This window comes from Miniopterus natalensis, chromosome 19 (genome assembly GCF_054644295.1).
Source record: "Miniopterus natalensis isolate mMinNat1 chromosome 19, mMinNat1.hap1, whole genome shotgun sequence".
Taxonomy (NCBI): domain Eukaryota; kingdom Metazoa; phylum Chordata; class Mammalia; order Chiroptera; family Miniopteridae; genus Miniopterus; species Miniopterus natalensis.
In genome coordinates, this window is record NC_142099.1 from 24,311,621 (window position 1) to 24,335,764 (window position 24,144).

Sequence of the window (24,144 nt, forward strand, 5' to 3'; positions counted from 1 at the left end):
TTAGTAAGTTCAATTATATTTGCTATCAAGTGAATGGATATGCATGAAGCTTATCATATTGTACCAATATGCATTCATATCATCCATTAACATATATAGTGACTTATTTATGATAACAACTAAATGTAGCAATGCATTTTTAGTAAACATCACATAATTAAAATATCAGATGGAAAGCTACAATTTAAATAAATATAGCTTCATCAAAACCACAACTATTTCCAAACTCCTAATCATTTTGAATGTTAAACACAAGTAGCCAAACCTGGGATGTGTGTTAACTGTAGAGGGTATATATCAATGAGGTCCAACAAAACAGGCTCAGATGAGATGGAAAAGACACAGCAATTCCCTATGTAACTTAATGAAGTCCATCTATATCTAGAATCTCAGAATCTCTCCCGGTTTCTATACATTCTATGACAATATCACCAAAGACCCGTAGATGACAATTAGTCAACAATATGCACATAGGGGCACTAGGATCTGGATGCTGCCTTGAACAGCACTGACAGACAGACAGACGGTGACATTTTAATCCCTTCTTCAATCATCAGATGTTGGGGAGGAAAGGAAGAGCTCCACAAGCACTAAACATAGAAGGGAATATGTTAGGAGGAAATGTGTAGTGAAAGAGAGACATAGAGATTGTTCAGACAAGACCGGTCTGTTGGAAATAGAGTTTTAGAAATCTTCATCGCTTAACTTACAGATTTTAAAATGAGAGGAAACGTCATCATAGGCAAAGAAACTAAAGACCAAAGGAGCTTGTTTAAGGCTATACAGTGTACTGGCGAATGGACAAATGCTACACTGTGTTAATACAGGAGGCATGACCCAAGGGGTTACTGTCAGGTAATCCAGAGCTGGAATGCAGTAGAAATCTCATTGGTTTCATTTATTTTAAACTATAAATTAAAACTTCAACAGCTGTGTGTAAAGTTAATTGAACTGTAGTTATTTACTTGAACAGTGGCATATGTTCATTGCAAAAAGTTAGAAAAGTACGGAAAGGCATAAAGAGGATAATAAAAAACTTCATAATTCCAGAATCCAGAGATAACCACCATTCATGTATTAAGGTATCTACTCCTGGTACTTTGCTACCCTTTTTACAAAGTTGGATTTATGAAATATATGAAATGTATTTTCTATTTTAATTATTATTCTATACTCAGTTTTCCCTTGTTGTTTCCATATTTGTTGAATCATTGCCCAATATGTACACAGAATGTTATCTGACTCTCTACTGCAACTTTAACATCAAATCAGGCAAGTCTATTATTTTTAAATGTTTTTGCCGTTACCATCTATTATTCTTATACAAACTTTAGAATCCTTTAGTTAAATTTTATAGAAATTTTCATTTCCACAGGTTTAACATATCTGTTGCTTGGATATATGTGAAATCTATAAAATAATTAAGGAGATTGAACACTAGTGTAATACTGACACTTTCCCTCAATGAACATGGTATGAATCTCCATTTATTGAGTCCCCTTTGATATCTTGAAATAGAGTCTTTTTACATATTTCACATAGGTCTGTAAGGTTATTCTTAGGTCTTTTATTTTTTCTTCCATTTTAAAATTATAACTGGTTATTGCTGTAATTGCCATTCTCTGCACCTGCAATTCTCAATTTTTTAAGTCTCAAAACCACTACAGTCTCAAAAAACTATTGAGGACATCAATGGGCTTTTGTACATGTGAGTTATAACTTGATATTTACTAAATTTGTTTGAATTCCTAATTTTCAAAATGTTTTGATCAATTCATGGAAGATAACAATAATCCCATTATATGTTAGCATAAGTAAGCTACTTTTACGAAAAATAATTGTTTTCCGAAATGAACAAATATTTAGTGAGAAGGGGGTGCTGTTCTATACTTTTATAACAGAAAACAGGTTCTAATATATGCTTCTGCTTTCAACATGTTGGGAGTGAACCACACACAGCCTGTGGAAAGCTCCACTGTACACACATGAGACAATGAGACTGGAAAGGCAAAAAATATCTTAGCATTACTAAAAAAATAGCTTTGACCTCATCAAATCTCTGAGATGGTCTTGGGACCACATCTTGAGAAGCACTGCCCTAGACTATTTAAAATCTCTGCTCTTATTATTATTTGTTGTTTTGTTGATTTTGTTTTCTACCTGAAAAACGAGAGTAAGCAAACTTATAGTTTACAAATAATGACATTTTATCTCCGCATCTTTTGATAGCTTTGTTTTATTACTTTTCATCTCTTTTACATTGCCCAGTATTTTGAAAGCAATGTTAAATAAAAATGAGAACAGATTGGGGCTTTTTTTGTCACATAAAATCCTCAGTGACTTCAGTGTTTTATCATTAAATGTATTGACCACTGGCAAGAAAATGGTACTTAGTTAAATAATTATGAGCGCAAAAATTAAAAAGAACAGATAAATAAAACCTAACAATTTAAAAATGTCTTTGAAAATATCTTAAGATAAGAACACACACATTTACAGGCTCGTGATCTCTAGCCTTGTAACTCAAAGGAGAAACTAATGCTTCCAGGAAAAATCAAAGAAGAGGAGGTAGGATTTAGACAGACTTTCATTGCATCCAAAGTATGTTTTTATATTTTACAGGCATTTCTTCAACACATTCATTTATTAAAAAAGATGAACAATTGCTTCAGGTGTCAGGCACAGGGAAGCAAGAGAGGTAACAACATGGGTGATAAAGATAAGAAAAGATAAGGCATATCTTTAGACTCTACCCCATTAAGCAAAATTATTTTATTGACTGGAAACAAGCTAATTCCTCCAACTTTTGACTTACTATAGCTTTCATGATCAGTACCATCCCTTTTTAGCCTGTTCTTTTGCTTGCCCGTGATGAGGTGCAACATTACGCAGACACTTGGATAAGGTCCACAAATTATTTAAATGCAAAATAAGCAAATGTAGACTTATAAACAGTATGTCTGGCAATGTGTGGGCTGTAAATAGTTATCACAGAGCTGTGATTATTGCAACAGAAGCCTGAGATGGGACTGAGAATATGTGAAATCACTATGAGAATGAATCTACCATAAGGTCCTCTTTCTGGATTATTCTTGTAAATTTATTTTATATCTTTGTACAAGTTCTCTTGGTCAACATCCACAGGAAATTGAATGCCCTTCGCAAGTGCACTGTCATAGATCTAAGAGTCTCTGCAACTTCGATATCAATTCAGGCCATCAGATCATTCAACAAATACCTTCATGAGCACCGTTTCTGTATATGCCATATTATGTGACTGAACAATCACTTCATCAATAATAAAAATTCACTTTTCCATTAAAGGCAAGTTTTGTGGAAAATCAAGTCATGTTGACAACTGATTAAGGTGAATTACTTAGGTTAGGGTGAGTAAATGTTGGGTCCTATGCATTTAATCCTAATGTATTATTATTATCAGAAGGATTAAGGAAAGGCTTCCAAACTTAAAATCTACAATAAATGTAGTAGATCTTGGCTGAGTCTTCACTCAGTTTTGCTCTTTAGTTTATAGTCAATAATAGAACGTGCATAAGGAAAGGAAGTTGAATACATACTTATAGTCAAGAGTATAAGCTCATACTTAAGAAATAGAACTCTAAGAGGCTTATACTCATAGAGATGATAAAGGTAATTACTCATATAATTATGAAAATCTTAGTTTCCATGACAACAATGGCTTTAGAATCAAAGTTCACAGCATTCTACTATGAATTTGTACATTCTTGAATTATTAAAAGTTGATGTCTCAGTGTTATCTAGCCTTCTAGAACTATCATCAGCTTTAACACCAAACATTGTTAAGACACTTGCTTGTAATCATATGAAACTAGCACAGCCTTGGAGCTCAAGGCAGGTACTGACAGTCATAAAAACATTTCTGTGAGTTCAATGCATGAGATAATATTTCTGGGGCCTTTGATAATCCAACAAGGGAACAAACAACTTTTTGAAAGCCACACCATATTAGCATATTATTCCACAAGTATACTCCAGTGCCGCTCTCAGCTAACGATAATACTGGGTTGAAGCATATAATATTGCCAATACCAAGCACTTTTCGGCCTACAAAATGACAACTTCATATTAACATGCAAAAGAATGGTACTTAGGTTTTGATAAATAGCGTGTTAAACGTGCTAAATTTCATTGCAGTGTGATATTTACTACTGCAGCATTAAAGCTAATTCCTATTAGCAAAAAACTTCAGAGCAAATCTATTATGGTCTTATAGTTCTGCTATGAAGAATATATACTTGTCAGTTTAAGTAAAACCCTCTATGTCTGAGAATGCTATTCTGGGAAAGCATGGACTAATTGTTGAATCCTTATTGAATATTCAAGTTGTGTCCGACTTGGCATATATCTGAGAAATCAAGGGATATTATCTAATATTTCAGATTATAGACATAACTTTGTATATTCATCTTTTGATATCAAATATTCTATACTAATGTACCTTCTAGGCTCCAATTTGATAAATGAACTTGAGACACATTCCATGTAACTTAGTTTTTCAGAAATTCTATAGTTATATGGAGATGGCATTTGTTTTTGTTTTTGGAGGGGTTTTTTTGGGAGGGGGGTTGGTGTCTGTTTGTTTGTTTTGGTCTAGAAAAAATAGAGGCATCTACATAAATCCAAAAAAGAAAAATTCCACAGTTACATCAATCACCTTTTCTAAATCTAACATCAATAACCTTTTTCTTTCTAAAATACGTGTTTCTCATTTCATGCACAAAAATGGGTGAAGTAGTACATTTGCATATTTTATACAGAACACTGGTGATTAAATATGCTATATTTAGAGTCCGGTAAAGAAGCAAGTTTTCAAGGTTTCCCCAGAGTACATCTTTTAAGTGAGCAAGGCAATATACAATAATGTTTTTAATCTATTGTTTTTGTTGGAAACAATTTGAATCAGAATCTATTTCGTGGTTTCTTAAAAAGGCTTTCAAACTTCTTGAATGCATTTCCAAGTAATGGATGACCTACGTTTAACCACACATTAATTAGAAATTCTTATAAAGCACCCTTTTTAAAAAAACACACAAAAGACTTAATCCTTATAACTTAAAAGGATAGCATTTCCTACAGGAAGCACTATCTGCACTCCAGATTTTAGAAAACACCTCTAAAAGTCAACACTTTGCTTACCTGCCCATGTCCCTCCTTCTATTTGGGGATTACACCATTGCACGGCAAAGCTATTTTTATACAGACTAGTAAAGTGCATACACCTTTTTTCTTCCTCTTTTGAAAGTGCAAACTGATTTCCTATTAGTAGAAACAAAAGTTTAAAAATCCTAAATAGGGAACAGCGGAGTTAGCTAGAGGCTAGAAGCAAGAGGCGTACTGCTGGGTGTAGGGTTTATCCCCTGGTTATATCCACTTTGGAAGACTTTGTTTAATCATAAAAGTAATATACATAGTATTGGACATTTGGAAAAATAAGAATTAAAAAAAATCACTCAGGGTCCGTAAAAGAGGTTTTTTTGCAACATGCATGTATTCAAATTTTTGTTTCGTTAAACGTTATAATCATTAAACCTGCTTTCAACTATTTCCATATAACATAAGCATGTTCCAAGGCATTCTGAAGTCATCAATATCTCACTTCATAGACATCAATATCTCACTGAGTAGCTACATGTAACACGGTTTACATAACCACTCTATCACTAATGAATTTGTGTAACGGCATCCAAGTTCAGTGACCATTTTCCAAGTGGCTGCAGAGATGATTTATATACCAGACAAGCAAACACTGGAAGTCCTGTTATTCTTTGAGCCCTGCATGAAATGACACTGTGGTGCAGGAAAGCTAAAACACTGTCAAGCCCCCTGAGTCCCTACAACACAGAAGGATCCAGAAAAAGTGAAGCCAGCACACTGAGACCTGCTTGGTGTGTTTTCATGAGTTTTCGCAGATTGTGATTTATTGTATGGACTATTAATATTCTATGAGAATATCAATCTGTCTATATTTCTGGCCCCTTCTTTCTCAGCATAAGTGGGGGGACAAGATTAATAAAGGAAAAGAAAAGTAGGGAGAGAGGAGGTTGAGTTAAGAGGTCGGAAAGAAATAAAAAGGCATACAGAAGTGAAAGGATAAAGGTTGCTGAGATAACAAAGAAGAGCTAGTTCTACAAGAATAGCTAGGAACTTAATACTACTTACAGTCACTCTATCTAGGAAGTTCTTTTAAAAGAAATTGTCCTTAAAATAGGATTTGTGTGGGCAGAAGACTGAGATCAAGGAGACACAGCAACAAAGACAAAATTTTTATACCATTTGCCTAAGGCTGACCACACTAACCAGCATTTACTTATGTAGTTTCTAAGGACTGATGTTGTAAACTAATGGGAAAAAGAAATAGCCCCAAATGGAATGAAGGGAGTTTTACTCTGTCAATTACATGCATCCATAGAATCCCTAAATTTGGAGATTTTATTGGCTTTTTCAATAGAATGTCACTGATCTCTGCTCCTTTGATTTTTCCAGTACACTTAAGCCTATACAACTGCTGCAAGTTTAAACAGGTTTTATGGATTTTTAAAAAAAGGTTTCAAAAACAAATGATTTTTTCCTGCCCCTCCCAAGTATGTAACTAAAAGATCATAACGAGGATTGAAAATCTCAGCAGCTGTGCACATGCACAGCCAACAAGGAGACCAGTTAATCCAATCTGTATTTGAGTAAATCAAACTTTTCACAACCCAAATTAGTCACCAGTAAAGGCCAGCTATCACAATACTAAAATATTCCAATAATATTCTGATAGTTCCTCTGTTTCAGGACCTGCATAAAATTTATGTATTTCTCACTTCCACTAAGTTGACTCATCGCCATTAATATCTGTGCTTTCAGGTTCCAGGTAAAATTTCTTCATACACTGCAGATTAACTTTACTGATGGCTGGCTAACATCATGCACAGAAAAGGAAGTCTTGCTAAACTGTTTAATGTGTTTATATTTCTTGGTTCAATGTCACCAAATCAAGACAGCAAAAATAGTATATGAATGACTTCCTAAAATGCAGTGATTCATGCTCTTCCTGTCTCAGCTTCTTAACTTTCCTCCAAGTTTCCCCATCTTTCTCAATTACACACCCATGCACTCCCCAGTTAAAGTAAATACTGAATTAGCTGAAATCTATTTTGTTGAGAAACAGGGATGAGATAGAATTTCTTATACTTTTTCAAGCTGACTGGAATGACAGAGCTACCCTTTGACAAGTGTCCAATACTTATTGCACAAAAATGCAATTAAACCCTTCCCTCGGGCACCTCTCAGACCGACTTCAGAGTGTCACACCGCAACCATCAGCACCAAAAACGAGCCTGGCATCCCTCCCCATGTTTTCTACATTAGTCATTCACAGATGCTGCATTGTTCATCTCCATTCACACAAGGATACCAGTCCCAAGAGCATTTCAGAGCACAGCGACCTATGAAGATGCCATTGCTAGAGCAATCTTTTTATTTATTTAATTTTTTTATTGATTTTAGAGAGAGGGGAAGGGAGAGGGAGAGGGAGACAGAAACGTCTACGTTAGTGAGAAATATCGATCAGTTGCCTCCCATACGTGTCCTAACTGGGGATTGAAAGGGCAACCTGGGTATGTCCCCTGACTGGGAATCAAACCCGTGACCTTTTGGTGTATGGACAATGCTCCAATCAGCTGAGCCACAAGGCCAGGGCACTAGAGCGATCTTTAAGGAACAATGGGTCTCACGCCCAAAGCAGTATCAAGTTGGGCCAAACATCCTTAGTGATCTCCACTTCTGCCCTCAAACCCTCTCAAACCAAGAAAGTGTTTATGCTGGTGGAATGAGCAGGATGCATTTAAACTGGGCGGTGAGAAAGGGGAATGAAAAGTCACAGTAAAGCAACGTGGGGTTTCTTGAGGGTCCAGAGGACACATGAGGAGGAAGAGTGCGGCCATCAGGAGGTGACAATGCATTTGAACTTCACTCACTCTTTCATTTTAAATCACCTACTGTGCATCTATTGGGCGTCCTCTAGGCAGTTACCTCTCCTTAAATAACTATTTGGCACCAGCACTGTAAGCCTGAGGTGTTCCACCACCTCATAAAAATAACCCTGTGACCATTATCAATATGGTATCACATAACACAAATCAGATACATGTTACTTATCTTCCACAGAAGCTGAAGTATAGAGAGGTTAAGTGAATCACTAGTTCCAAATAAATAAAAACAAAAAAAACACAACAAAATAAGTAAAAACAATAAAATGGGTTTTTTTAAATTTTTTTAGATTTTATTGTTTCAGTCTCAGGTCTTGGTGTTACAATTTAGCTCTATGATAGCTTTGGTTGCCTAGCTTTGGGTACAGCTCTCCTTTATAATTTATTTCTATGTGAAAACACTTGAAAGGTTCCAAGCAATAAATAAATTTATAATTGAATTTTTAAAAAGAATCCATTCATAAGTTTGAAACTGGGCGAACATTCTGTTTATTTTACCTGCATGTGCATAATGTATCCCAAATGGTCACAGGACTCAACTTTTACGACTGTGTCATATATGGCCTATGTGTTCAGTGTAAAGCTAACTGCTCAGAAATTATTAGTGTCATGTTTTGGGCTTAATGATTTCTAAGTATACATAAAATCACTATCGTGAATGTATAGACTAGAGTACCAATTGCATATTACAGATCATGGTAAAGACAGTAAGAACTGGCAGGAGCATTTGACAGTGCTAGTCTTTCCCACTTTGTAACATGTCCTCACTTGGCTCACAGAACACCACGCTCTCTGCTTTCCTCCAGTCTCCCTGATCTCTGTCTTACCTGCCTTACCTCTGAACCTTTGGTCCTGTTCCTCTCTCTCCATCCACACTCCTAGGTGATTTCATGTAGCCTCAAGGCTCTAAATATCACCAAGATGCTGATGACTCTCAAATGTATTCTTCACCCTGGACCGCTCCCCTGACTGGGTGTCCGAAGGACAACTCAAGCCAATCATATGCCAAATCAGACTCCTGCGCTCCCCCCTAAAACCTGCTCCATCTGAGTTTTTCCCATCTCATTAACTGGCAACTTCACTTTTCCAGTTCTTCAGGCCCAAAACCTATGAATCATCCTTTACTGCTTTCTCTCACATCTCACATCAAACCCTGTCAAGATTATTTCTGAAATATCCCAATCTAATCACAACTCATGGCTTCCATGGCGTCTGTCTTCACCAAGACCACCACCATCTCCCCCCTGGGTTCATGCAGTGGATCCACAACTTTGACCACCTGCATTTTATTCCTTATGGGACAGCCACAGTGATCCTTTTAAGTTATAAGTCAGATCATGTCCCCGCTCTGCTCAAAGTTCTCCCAAGTTCCCGTAACTCACTCCCAGTAAAATCCAAGATCCCTTACACTGATTTACAAAGCCCTATAGGATTTAAGTCCCTGTTACTTCTCTAGCCCTTCTTCATATAAATCCCCCCTTCATTCATGCCTTCTAACCACGTGGCATCTCTACCAAGAATGTGCCCGCTTCTGGGCCTTTGCTCTCACTTTCCTCTCTACCTGGAACACCTTCCCCCAGATGTCCACATATCTGTCCATAGTTGACCATTTACAGCAGGAGTGGGGAACCTTTTTTCTGCAAAAGACCATTTGGATATTTAGAACATCATTTGTGGGCCATACAAAATTACCAACTTTAAAATTAGCTATGCAAAAAGCTCCTAGATTGATTGAATTTCGAGCCCTGCCTGCGGTTGCCCTGGCAGGGCCAGAAGCTTACAGGTATACCTGTTTCACTGCACTTCACTTCACTGCACTCTGCAGATACTGTGTTTTTTACAAACTGAAGGTTTGTGGCAACCATGGGTCAACCAAGTCTGTGGGCACCATTTTTCCAACAGCATTTGCTCACTTAGTGTCCCTATGTCACATATTGGTAATTCTCACAAAACTTTTAACTTTTTCATTATTATTATATTTGTTATGGTGATATGTGGTCAGTGATCTTTGATGGTACCATTGTAATTATTTAGGGGTGCAACCAGGTGCACCCATATAAGACAACAAACAATGGGTAAATGTCGTGTGTGTTCTGACTGCTCCGGTGACCAGCGGTTCCCATCTCTCTCCCTTCTCCTTGGACCTCCCTGTTCCCTGAGAAACAACAATACTGAAATCAGACCAATTAAGAAGCCCACAGTGGCCTAACTGTTCAAATGAAAGGGAGAGTCACGTATTTCTCACTTTAGACCAAAAGCAGAAATTATTAAGCTCAGTGAGGAAGGCATGTTGAAAGCCAAGATCGGCTGAAAGATGGGTCTCTTGCACCAATTAGCCAAGTTGTGAACACAAAGGAAAAGCTCTTGAAGGCTAGTAAAAGTGCTGCTCCAGTGAGTACATGAATGATAAGATGATGAAAGGACCCTCTTGTTGATGTGGAGCAAGTCTTAGTGGTCTGCAGAGAAGATCATACCAGCCACAACATTCCTTTCAGCTAAAGCCTAATCCAGAGCAAGGCTCTAACTCTGCTCAATTCTATGAAGGCTGAGAGAGGTGAGGAAGCAGCAGAAGAAAAGCTTGAAGCTAGCAGAGGTTAATTCGTGAGGTTTAAGGAAAGAAGCTGTCTCCACAACATAAAAGTGTAAGGGTAAGTCAAGTAATGCTCACACAGAAGCTGCAGTAAATTAGCCGGAAGATCCTGCTAAGATAATTCATGAAGGTGGTTACCCTAAACAACAGATTTTCAGTGTAGACAACACAGCTTTCTATTTGAAAAAGATGCCATCTAGTACTTTCACAACTAAATGAAAGAAATCAATGCCTGGTTTCAAAGCTTCAAAGGGTAGGCTGACCCTCTTGTTAGAGGCTAGTGCAGCTGGGGACTTTAAGTTGAAGCCAATGCTCATTTCCCATTCCAAAAGTCCTAGGGCCCTTAAGAATTATGCTAAATCTACTCTGCCTGTGCTCTATAAATGGAACAACAAAGCCTTGATTATAGCACATCTGTTTACAACATGATTTACAGAATATTTTAAGCTCACTGTTGAGACCTACTGTTCAAAAAAACAGATTCCTTTCAAAATATCACTGCTCATTGACAATTTACCTGGTCACCCAAGAGCTCTGATGGAGATGTAAGATGAGATGAATGTTGTTTTCATTCCTGCTAACCCAACATCCATTCTGCAGCCCACGGATCAAGGAGTAATTTCAAGTCTTATTATTTAAGAAATACATTCTGTAAAGCTATTGCTGCTGCCATAGATACTGATTCCTCTGATGGATCTGAGCAAAGTAAATTAAAAGCTTTTGGAAAGGATCCACCATTCTAGATGCCATTAAGAACACTCATTCGTGGTTCATGAGGAGAGGTCAAAATACCAACATTAATAGGAATTTGGAAGAAATTGATTCCAACCCTCATGGATGACTTTGAGGGGTTAGAGACTTCAGTGAAGGAAGTAACTACAGATGTGCTGGAAATATCAAGAGAACTAGAATTAGAAGTGGAGCCTGAAGATGTGACTGAACCACTGCAGTCTCATGATCAAACTTGAATGAATGAGAAGTTGCTTCTTCTGGATGAGCAAAGAGTGGTTTCTGGAGACAGAACAAATTCCTGGTGAAGACGCTGTGAAGACTGTTGAAATGATGACAAAAGGTTCATATTACATGAACTTAGTTGAAACAACAGCAGCAGGTTTTGAGAAGATTGATTCCAATTCTGAAAGAATTTCTACTGTGGATAAAATGCTATCAAACAGCATCACGTGCTACAGAGAAAGTAGTCGTGAAAGGGAGAGTCAACTGATTTGGCAACCTTCAGAAACCACCACCCTGAGCAGTCAGCAGCCGGCAAGCCCCACTGAAGGCCCAGAAGATGGTTAGCATTTTTAGCAATAAGATATTTTTAAATTATGATATTTACAATGTTTTGAGACGTAATGCTATTGTACACTTAACAGATTATAGTATAGTGTAAACATATCTTTTATATGCACTGGAAAACCAAAATAATTGCAACTTGTTTTATTGTAATATTAGCTTTATTGTGGTGGTCTAGAACCAAAGCCACAATATCTCCATGATATGCTTATATTATCTTTCAGATCACCTTAGTCTTTCCCCCAGTTTAGCGCAGCACGATCAGAAGAAAACTCCCAGACCCTGGCTTCAACCTGGGAAAAAAAGAGTTGGAATGTGCATCTAATGTTCTGGGTTTTGAGGGTGCTGCCCAACGGACTGGTTTCCATCTTGCCTATCTTGGAGCACTGATGAGACCCGGCACACTCTAGATGCCTGGGGGACACTGAGAGCAAAAGTGAGCTGGGCATCTTGCCTCTGCTCCAGAGGACCACATGGTACAGCAGACAGAAGGCAACACGGCTTGGCGACCTCTCCATCGTGGGTCAAGAAAAGAGTGGAGCATGCATTCAACACCCTGGCTTTTTGGGAGCTACCCAGAGGAATGGTTTCTGTCTTGTCCAACACAGAGTACTAATGGGATGCTGAATACTCTAGAAACCTGGGGACCTCTGAGAGTAAGAGACTTGAATGGCTTCCAGCAGCTCCAGAAAACTTGCAGTTCTACAGACAGACACCAGAGGTAGCAAGAGATTACAAGCTCATAAAAAAAAGAAACTGGAAAATCCATCTAATTGGGAATTTACACGCACAAGTCCAGAGAAAATGAATCCACGGCCAAGGTTTGATTGGTGAAAGTCTTTCCCTGTACACAGCCAACCTGTAAAGACTGAGAGAGGTGGCTGTTTCCTCAAATGGATAGACCACGACCCAGTTACAAGGCATACCATAAAACAGGGAAGCATGGCTCCATCAGAGGCACAGAATAAATCTCCAGAAACAAAGTTATAGCAATATATGCATTAATAAGGTTATAAAGGATGAGTAAATGGGAAAATAAATATGGAAAACACTTTGAAATTTATGAGAATCATAAGAATGAAATGTGATTCTAATAAACGATTACTGGCTCATTTATTTGCCTTCCTCCTAATTTCAATGCTGATCTTGGTCCTTGAGGCCATGCCATTATAAAGATTTCTTTTATCAGAAGAAATTCTATTCAAAGAGAAACAAATTTATTAAAGCCATAGGGTTATAAAGGTGGGTGATATGACAATAAATAATGGGCATCTTCTGCACTGAAAAGGACTGGATAAGCACAAAAATACTCAACCAGCAGTGAATATTAATGAAGCTAAAGTGGATTGCCTCTGTGGGGCAGAAAGAAAAAAATTAGGTCATATATTGAGCCCTGTTTGTTGCCATTCCAAAAACAACATAGCAAAAATGATGTCTCCACCTCCAGACTGCCTCCACCTGCCATGACCTTCCAGTTATGTTCACAATTCTAAATGAATCTGGGTGGTGCTGAACGGTGGGACTATTTTCGAATTCATAGAGTTTCCTCCAGCGCTGCCCTGAAATTCCAGGCTTCTCTTTCCCCTGTCCACGACCAAAGACATCTCAGTTCAGATGATAAGAATCACATGTTTCAACCGGAAAAAAGGGATGGGGTGGGGGTGTGCGGGTAAGGGGGTAAAACAGCAAACAAACCTAACGCTTTTTAAGCACTTAAACGCTTTCCCTGGATTATCTCTTTACTCGCCACAGCGGCCCTACTTTATCAGTGTTCTTCCCTCAGTCCGGACAGGTCACTGGAAGCTGAGAGAGCAAGATTACTTGTTCAAGACGGCACCTCTAGACCAGGACGCAGCTGGAGCTTAAAACACAGCTATCCGATCCCCAAGTTTAAGCTACCCCCAAGACAACCCAGAGCTCTTCTTCTAAAACCCAAGGGACGGAAGGGTTCTTCAAAGGTTTCTGGTACCTCTTAGAATGATGAGGCACAAAGAGAGTGAAGTGATCGCGATCTTAGGTAGGAACAGGCAGTGGGATGGGTGGGACAGGGATATTAGCCGTCAGGTTCACACTCAATACTGAAACTGTCGCTATCACCTAAAAACAGTAGAGAATTCAGCCTATAAGCATATGAGGAGCCTTTTCAGAATTTAAGCCAAGTAAGTGAGATGCAGAGGTGTCTGAATGCGGTAGGAGCTAAGCGAGGGTCAAAGAATATTAGGTTTGATAATTTTGAATAAAACTTGAACAGTAACTTGTAAGTGTATTCTACAAATACATGGGGCTATGAAGGGCAGAGGTAGTATTTGGAAATCCGTGACCAGAGGAAATAAAAGAGGAAAGGTCTTAGAAAAAATAACTGGATTAAAATCAATAATAATTTCTTCCCCTCAATCTACTCTTTCAACTCATTCAAATGATGTAAAACCAACTATAAGATAAGAAAGCACGTTTTCAACAACCGGTCAAGTCCCTCCTTAAAAGGAAGTTCCAGGGCTTTCTTCTTGACCAAGAGTCTTGGTTTGACTTACATTTTATGCAAAAATCTACAACAAAAATATAACTATCTCCAAGGAGACTAACTGAAACTTTCAAGTCATTTTGGAATGAAGACAAAATGTTTTTCCATAAAGATACTATTCTGCTATTAGAGAGTAAATTAAAGCTAAATTAGTTTTTATTCGAAAACTCTGTTTTTCTGTACAGTGTACACTGCCTTTAGTTGGGTTGTAGAGAAGCAATGCTTAATCACTTCTCCCTAGGTACCTAGAAAAGGCAGTTATCAGAGTTACACTTTGGCTGGATTAAAGAGGGGAGCTACAACTTGTTAACGATGAGGAGAGCCTATCTCAGGAAGATCACACCACTAACTCAACTTTCCTGCCCTACGATGGCCACCGCCACAATTAACACACTTTTCTGCCTTAGGCCTTCCTCTCATTTGCCACAGCCAAGTTTCTCAGTCGGCCAGGAGGGCCTCTGGAAAGGTAACCCCAAGCCCATGAGTGTCCACTGGCAGTTCTAAGGCAGGGTAAAGGGAAAGAAAGCTGGGAGACACCAGGACAGAAATATAGAAGAGCAGGAACAATGAGAGGGAGAAATAAAAGGAAAGAAAAAGATGGCAAAAGAAAAGAGGGAGAAGTGTAGAAAGGAGACACTGCGGGGAAGTCTATGCTAAGGAGGAAAGTGGTCTAGGGCCCCCACAGGCACATCAGGATGGCTTTGTGCTCTGAGTCCTCTCCTCTGTCGCTTACTCTTGCTTTCCCCATAGAGGAAACGGAGTGACAACTCCTCTGTGCCGTTACCTGGATCAGCTCGTCCAGCTCAGTCGAATTGACACAGGAGTGTTGGGAAATGAACGTTTGTTTCTGGATCACGATGGTGGTTCTCTGCGAAATCTCGTGAGGCTGCTCCAGCGCTTTGAACACGGTGGCTCCGATGATCAGATAGAGGACAACCACCAGGAAAATCGTGGAGACCGTCTTCCATTTCATAACATTAATTGTCGTGTCACTCTCCACGCGAGAAGCAAGCACTGTGGGTTTCGTGGAAAACGAGAGCCTCGGTTTGGAGTTCTGAGCGGCAGATTTTGGATCCAGCAAGTCAGGTGCCGCCACTGACAACAACAGAGAAGCAGGGTTAGGTTGGAGGAGATCACAGGGACAGTGGCTGGGCTCGTTTAAGGGGTTGCGAAGGTTGCCTGGACTCTGCTCCCCTGGTGGAAGCTCTGGAACCAAACCCAGAAGTGCACCCAGGGCTGTATATATGGGTTCAAGGAAAAGGGGCAGGGTCTTAGCTCTCTGCTGCTATTGGGGATCCAGATGGGAGGGAGAAACAAACAGGAGGTGGGTCAAGAAACTTAAAAAAATAAAAGCATGCTTAAGGTCTTTCTAATTAATTTCAAAATTTATATCTGTCCACCATGCTAGTCCACAAAAACTTCCTGAACTCCTAAGAGTTGATGACACTAAAGTAGATATTTGAATACTCGTAAAGAAGGCTCATGGATCACTTCCCTCCTCAAGCACTGAACAGTCTCTACCACAGCAATGAACATAACTAACATTCTCTATTTTTATGTAAAAATTCATTATAATAAAGGAACTGTGTTATAAGTGACTCTGTGACCCACACATTATTGCTCAAAGTAAAATATTAGTAATTTTCTGGTAATAGATGATGGTAAGTAAACCACCATAGCCCAATCATTTTTTTTGTTTATCCTATTAGGTAGGATCGTGATTAAGCATCTTGTATGTTTCATTATTTGATCTCTGACATGTTTATAAAAACAGAAGTACTGTTTCCCACTGTGGCAAAATCTGTGGTGGGGCCAAGACATGACAAGTTCCTTCCATTTCAACAGTGAACATTATCAAGAAAAAAAATTAAAACCTGTCTCACACCTTGGACCCTACATGCTCTCTGTACAAAGCTAATTGCTCCATTAGAATGAATTCCTGTGTTCTCTTACAAATTCCCATATACTCTGAGGTGACTCTAAATCCATTTATTATTCATCTGAGCTGTTCAAAAATATCATTAATGGATTCCTTTTTGGCAAATACAAGAGATACTAGACTTCCACTTGCTAAGGCGAAAATCAGCCATCTACTGCAATATATTTGATTGGAAAAGCAATATTGAACCAAAAGGGGTAATAGAATGGTCAAAAAAAATGGGGGATTTTTAAAAAGCCACCAACTCAACTAGAATAATCAATTTAATGTCCATAATTGTTATAGATATAAGTAAAATTAGTGTGTATAATACAGGTTTAATAAAATGATAACCTAATCTAAAAGACACTTTTGGGTAAGTATATGAGAACCCCTATGGAATTGCCTCCAAATACACTACTGGAACCTGAAATTACTTGAGGGAACAGAGGGTGTCAGTTTTCACATACCTTGCCCTCTTGACTACCACTGAGTTAAATGTAGGACTACCACAGTTTGAGTTCATAAAATAAATCTTCAGTTGCCCATCAAAAAGCAGCTTTGCAAATGAGCTATCTGAAGCACCAGAGCTAAGCAGTGTTGTGAAACGATGGCAGACAACGGCGGGATCCTCAATCGGCAGAGCTCTGAACCGTTCTGACTTTGAAGAGATGAAGTCAGAGCTCTGATGAGGTAACTGTACCTGTACGTACATTACAGCAATTTCTTATGATCCAACCTGTTAAGTACAGGCATGTACACGTTTCTCTCCTGAGACACTCACCTGCTCGGAATAAAGCCCCAAACTAGGAGACACGTTTGACATCTAATGTTTATAAACGCAACTTCACTCAAAATTAGCACTGGCTCCGTGTTTAGTATTTTAATAATTAAAAAAAAACAAACTTTTTACTAAAATGCGGATAATAGCTAAAATCACTCATCTGCTGTCTATAGCCACCCCATCTGACCTCCAAGCTGCTTTACAAATCTGAGTGAAAAATAAAGGTCATAACCTAAAATTAACCTATTTTTGGAACAAAAATAACAAAATCACATAGAAGCTCAACATTCTCTCTCTGAAGGAGGCTTCCCAAGCCTTCCTCTCCAGTTCTCTGTTCTCCCCTATTTCTGATTTTTCGTATCAGTGGTTTCCAGTCTGCAGAACTGGAAAACACCAGGACTATTTACCTGGATGCTCCCAATCCTAATTCCCAGCGCCAAACTAACGCATTATCATTATACGCTTCTGGAAGAAGGGGACAGATCATTTTTAAAAGGGGTGTGTGTGTGTGTGTGTGCTAAGCTAATGCATTTCCTTATTTTAAGCTACTGCTGTATTTTTTAATTAGCAGAAACACATACAATGCACATTTGGCACACAGAATGGGCAGAAACTGGTGATAGAGCAAAATAAAAAAGCAACAGCCATTCCTCGCCGCCTGACGTGGGGAACCCTCTGGGTTTCCATCTCCAGTCGTTCGGTGTATGGTCGGGAGGAGAAGCTGCTCGGCACAAGGAGTCAGGCTGGCCCCTGCGCGCTGGGCACCAGCCCCGCCTCCCTCCCCTGCCTCGCAGGCCAGGTCTCCCACCCTCACCCGGGCACGGCTCCCTCGCTCGGTCCCGGCTCCCACGGACGACTCAGTACCAGGAGAAACGAGCTTTTTTCAGCACCACTGCCTGTCCCACCACGCACCGGGCAACAAGTGTGACCAGGGTCACCGCGCGTCCTGCCTGTTGGCTACTCCCAAAGGGCTGACCTTCCTCCTTCTTCGGAAACTGCACACACACCCCCGCCCCCAAGGCGTCTCAAACCCTTTCCCAAGGCTGATGCAGAACCCCCAGGCACCTGCGGGAGCGGGGAGACACAGCCAGGAGAGGGCCAGGGGGAGGTCTGCCTCCAGCCCGGTTCTGAGCCAACACCTTGGACGGGAAACGAAGGTGGAAACGACCGCCTGCAGCCCGCGGCGCTTCTGCAGCCCTCCCCGGACGGGCTGGGGCGGGAAGGCGCGGGGGGGGGGGGGGGGCGCAGGGGGTCCCCGGGGTCTCACCTCCCGCTCCGGAGCCGGGTCTCTCCGGCGCGGCGCCGGGAAGCATGAGGCATGCAGCATGCAAAATGCTTGTGAGCCAGACGGACTTGAACCTTTTACAAACACGCCATTGTACTCACTTCTTATTCAGAGACGGGCTGCGCGCTCCGAGCTGCACGGGCAGGCATTTTCCCCGGCTTTGTTTTACAAGGTGGGGAGCGCGGGGCTGGACGCGGGAGGGGGTGGGGGGGGAGCGTGAGAAGAAACGAAATCGCGGGAAGGAGGGGACACCGGCGGGCTGGGCAGAGGGCGAGGCCGAGGCCAAGTTGGGCTCCGGCGCCGCCGCCCCCGCGCGCGCCTGCGGCCGGGCCCGGGTCACCCGGAGAGCGCGGGCGACCCGGGTCCCGCGCCGGCCCGCAGCCGCCGCCGCCGCCGCCGCGCGCTCCGCCCCGGGCTCGGCGCTGGCCCGGCCCCGGCGCGGCGCGGGGGCGGGCGGTGCAGCCCCAGCGGCCGTGCGCCCCGGCGTCTTTGTGCGCGCGCCTCGCTCAGCCCCTCTCCGCATGTCTTTGTGCCCCCCCCCCCAGCCCCGGCCGAGCCCCCTCTGCCCCGCGAGCTGTGGCACCGCGCGGCGCGCCCGCCCTCCGCGGCTCCCCTTCCAGGCTCGCGCTCTCGCCCTCGGCCGGCTCCGCTCCCCCCTTTCCCAACTCCCTCCCCTCGCCTCTGCCGCGCTCCCCCTCCACTGCCGGGGCTCGCCTCCCCGCACCCCTCCTAGCCCAACCCTCGCCTGCACCGCCCGGGCCCCGCGCTCCCTTCCCAAGCCCCGCTGGGCCCGCCTCCCCTCGGAGGGACGCGGTCCCCGGACTCACCTGCCGCCTCCCGTCCTCTCGGCCCCTTCCACTAACCCTGCCCCCAGCCCCCAGCCCCACTCCCGCCCCTCGCACGCCGGGCTCCGACCGCTCTCCTTCCCCGTTGGGCTGCGGGGTGTAGAACCCATTTCTGGGGCGAGGGTCCCTGGACCCCTTGGTCGTCGTGCCCCCCCCCCCCGCAGGGACATACAGAGAAGTGCCCCCTTTGGCACTGAGACCCTTGGAGTGGGGCGGCAATGAGGGTGCTGGCTTCCTCTGGTCTACGCCTGGGGAAGGGTTAAGTCACCAGCGCCCCCCCCCCATCTCCAAGGGCTCGACCTGGGCTCGGAGCTCTGAGCGGAATGTTCGGGACCAAACGGACGGGGGACGCACCGGGAGCCAGGGTGAAGACATCGAGGGATGCGGGGGGAACGGAAGGGAAATCGGTTAGGCTCGGAGAGGGCGAGAGCCCTCCGCTTGGGGACAGGGGTTGCGACTGTCCTCGGCGGCGGAGCAGCGGGGGCGGGAGGCCTGGGCGCGCCCCGCACGCCTCCCCGTCCAGCCCCCAGCGTGGCAGGGAGCGGACCCCGCCCAGACCCGCAGACGGCCGCGCGGGGGCAGCGGAACCCCGGGGGCGCGCGCGGGAACCGAACCTGCGGGGCGCGGCCGCGGTGGGCGTGTCCTCCGTCCCTCCCGGGCGGCCGCGGAACTTCGGCGGGGTTGGGAACTCTCCTTCCCTTGCACTTCGGCAGCTGGAACCCCCAGCCGCCCTCCCCACCCCCTCCACCGCCGTGTGAGACGGTGCCTCTTCCAGAAAGGCTGCTTGGCCGGACCGGAGTCTTCGCCTGGTGACAGCTGCAGATACGAGAGGCCAGTGAAAGCCAGCAGCCCTGAAGGGGCTTCGGGAGAGCAGAGACTCTTGATTCTAACAAGAACCTTGTCACCCTTCTGCAACACCGTGGCCACCGGCGATTAAAAAGGTCACATTATGTTTTAAATTCCCGAATAGTTTCAGCACCCCTTTCTCCTATTAAAAAAAACTAAATGACTTCTTTGTTAGGAATCCCTTGCTGCTTGGGATTGAAATATGTTTTTCCTGACTTCTGCTCTCAATAGTAATATCATCGGGTGTGCTGTCTAAAATGTGCATCTGATCCTCTCGCTCCCAGACTGAAACCCGTTTCAGACTCTCAGGGTGGCCTGCAAATAAGGTGCTTCCTTAATAGTTTCTCTTCAACCCCAGGCCTTCCTGGGTACCGTCACTCCTTCCCACACCTTCCGCAGTCCTTTACCCGGCCTGACATGACTAAGACACTGTATCAGTAGAGTTCTCCAGAGGAGCAGACCCACAGTGTGTGTGTGTAAAGGATTTATTTTAAGGAATTGGCTCACAGGATCCTGGGGGCTGGCAAATCCATCGCAAACCCCTAGGGTAACTCTGGCAGACTGGAAACTCTGTTGAGCTGATAACTTCACTCCTGAATTCCTTCTTTTCTGGGAAACCTCAATTTTTGCTCTCAAGACCTTCGACTGATTATATGAGGTCTACCCACATGGTCTCGGGTAACCTTTCTTTAAAGTTAACTGATGCGAGATGTTAGCCACATCTACAAACTTACTTTTACAGCAACACCTAGATATGTGTTCGATTAAATAACTGGGTCCTATAGCCTAGTCTAGGGGACCCATAAAGTAACCATCGCCGGTATTATCCTTCAGATTCCTCTTTGTCTGGAAATTTATCCTGAATCCTGGCTCTTTGCTTCCCAGGGCAATTTGTGCTTCTATCTTTGCACCTGTCACATTGTGCTGTGCTTCTGTAGACTGTAAGCTCAGGGAGGGCATTAACCGTGTCTCTGTGTTCCCCAGGGTATGCACAATAACCAGTGACTGGCGCTAAACAGGTGTTGGGTAGACGGCTCACTGAAAACGGGATGGCTGACATCACACCGGGCGTCCCCCCAGCGTTTGGAACCAGAGTATCCTACGTGGATAGGACATGAGATGAATTCACCACCCTCAGCATCGTTTTCTACTCATTCACAGGCTTTTTGTTCTCTAGATGAAATGATCCTAAACACTTTGGGCATTCTGTTTTGGGGTGTTTTTTGTTTTCACTTTTTCCCCCTTTTGTTCGACAACTTGGTGATTCTTTTTTGTTCCCTCTGGGTCTTTTGCAGACTTAACCACACCTTGCCAAGCACTGGTCCTCTGTCAAACTGGCTAGTGCTCTCTGCAGTGGGGGATTAACTCTTGAGTATAATATGCCTGTATAGTGTTTCCCTCTTCCCAGGCTCATGGGATGTGGGGCTCACCACCAATCCCGATGCTGAAATGCCATGTCCCCTCCTTCTCTTCATTGATTCACAGGTAGCACTTTTCCTCCATGTTCCCTTTTGCATTCGTCTCACATTTAGCACCTGTGTATGTAGTGTGGGGAAGGGTGGATTTTCTTTACAGAGACATTAAAACAAGATTTTAGAAACGAAAGCAAATTTCAAAGTGTATCATTAGCAGGAATCACTCAGCCAAGCCAGCCTCAGCCTCACAAATAATTTGAAAGAAGCAAGAACCCAGTCCTGCTCTCCACTGCACCCATTCACAGCCCGCCGAGGTAAGTACTCCTACCCCTTTAAGAGCCCTCTGTGCCAAACACATATTTACTTACAGTCTTTGAAGTAAAAGTCAAAAAAGGAAATGGAATAGTTTGCGTATCATTGTAACTGGAGAAACAAGGAAATGGGATGGTTTATCCTGTTTAATGTTATGCCTGCATTACTCAATACATATAAATCCCATTAAAAGTGGAACAGAAGGACTAGGTAGACTCGGTTTCTTTTATGTTGCAGGACACTCGACACTCCTGAATTTTATTGTAATGGGTAGGAATACCTGAAATGTGTAATCGAAAGATTTACCTGCCTCAAATTCTACACTGCTCTCAGTCCAGTGCTCTCAGGGCTGTTGTTCTGCTCTAACTGGCAGCATGGAATCTACGGGACTTCACTTTCATGTTCATTTTGATTTCTGACTTTGGCCTCTCAAAAATTCATAGTTTAAAATATGAGCATACCACAGGTTTTTCCATAATTCCAATCAGACCTGGAATTTTGACCTCAGAGTGACTTCCGTGGTATCCTAACTCTACCCTTTCTGAACCGTGTGAGTCTGAGGGAGTCCCTTTAGCTCTCTGGCCTTCAGTTTCCTCATCTACAAAATACACGGTACTCACAAGAGATTGTTGTGAAAAATTAAAGTGAAACTGGGTGTTTGTGTGTGTTAAATATTATAGGCTCTCAAAAGCATTTTGCTCTCTCCCGTGCTTGACCTAATCCCATGAACCAAGGGGTTCCTGGCCAAGCAAGACCACCAACAAATTCCAACTCTATAAGGAATCTTTTCTTTTATTTAATCTTCTAGATAACACAATTGCACAGGTCTAAGATGAGAGAGAATAAATCACATTTATCAAATATTTGTTGAAAGCCAACTTGGTGCCAAGCAGGAGCTCTGAGGATATAACGAGGTTGCTGCCTTAAGAGGGAAGGTGCTAAATATATATAAAATTCAAACTCAGATATGTCAATAAAGGATACAGGGTACTGTGATGGACTCTAATGCTGGAGGGTCAGGGAAGACCTCGCTAAAGAAGTGACACTGACGTTGGACCCTGGAGATGAGCAAGGGCAGAGAGGGAGAGGCTGAACGGAAAGAGCTTCCTCAAAGGATGGGACAGCATGCCGAAGGCCCGTGGCAGGAAGAAGCCCGGAGGATTGGGGGAGCTCAGAGACTGAGGATTGGTGGTGGAGAGTGAACAAGCTGGAGAGGCAGGCAAAGACCAGGTCATGTGGCACCTGGATTTTAATGAATGGGACTTTGATGAATTTCCAGCAGAGGACTAACCTCATCAAATGGCATTTTTTTAAAAAATCACTTTGGTTTCTATGTGAACAGACAGAAGGTCAACAAAAATGTAAGGATGTAGGCAGCAAACTTAGGCATTATTGCTTTGGACCAGGTGAGAGGTTCATGGTGGCTTGGGCGGGGGTGGAACAGAGGACGTGAGAGGTGACAGTGGATCCACAGGTCTCTGATCCTTTGGGTGTGAGGTGGGTGGTAAGGGAGAGGGTAGGCGTTTTCCAAGAAGTTTTAGTTGACTGCAAGCTCGGGGGAGACAACAGGGCAGGCAGCACTTCAGTGAATTGCTTGCCTGATGTGGGCCTTCTAAGGGTACTTGCCTTCCCCTCTCACAGCTTGTGGACCCATCCCTGATTGTGGGTGCAGTGTGTCCTGGGCCTCAGCCACACAGCCATGATTCCTCAGTTTGTTTAGGCATTGGCTTGTGAACCATTCAGCCAATGCAATTTATGCCAGAGTTTCTGGGAAAAGAGACTTTCACGCTGTGCCACTGACCTTCAGTCTGAGAGCTTTGGAGGCTTTTATGCCAATAACACAGGACAAGCTACCTGAGAATGGAGCAGAACCAAGATGACCAGATCCAGGTGACAATGTTTGCTCAGTCCCCCATATCACACCCCACCGTAAGCTGCACACATTTTCTTTTTGGATAAGCCAATCTGTGTTGAGATTTCTGACCCTAGAAATCAAGAGTCTTATTTGAAAGAAACGTTGCAATACAAAGAATTGGACAAAGTGAGAATTAATTTTCCTATAAATTGACCTGCAATGATTCCTGCCTCCTGGTATGCATGCCGTTGGGTTACACCCTCCTCTTGAATGTGGGTGGCTGATGAACAGAATACAGCACTAGTGAGGGGTATATCCATCCCTTCCATGATTCGGCTGTGAGAAGACCTTGGCTCCCCTCTTGACTGCTCTCCCACTCCCTCTTGGATGCATACTTCTGATGGATGCCAGCTGCCATGTCATAAGGCAGCCCTGAGGAGAGGCTCACATGAGTAAGCCTAAAAG

The 24,144-nt window shown here is 43.0% G+C and overlaps 1 protein-coding gene across 2 annotated transcripts in view; it reads right to left on the reverse strand.

The window, feature by feature from the left end:
* The window catches only part of KCNK2 (potassium two pore domain channel subfamily K member 2), a 136,642-nt gene that overhangs the window by 60,178 nt on the left and 52,320 nt on the right, over window positions 1-24,144 (reverse strand). Inside the window, exons 1-2 of one of the 2 annotated variants that reach the window (XM_087827674.1) lie at window positions 18,508-18,598; window positions 15,204-15,514 (exon numbers count right to left, since the gene is read on the reverse strand). In XM_087827674.1, the coding sequence (XP_087683800.1) occupies window positions 15,204-15,514; window position 18,508 (312 nt within the window). In that variant the 5' untranslated portion in view covers window positions 18,509-18,598. Of the gene's footprint in view, window positions 1-15,203; window positions 15,515-18,507; window positions 18,599-24,144 lie in introns of those variants that run through there. The other variant, XM_016224668.2, reaches the window with a different exon arrangement.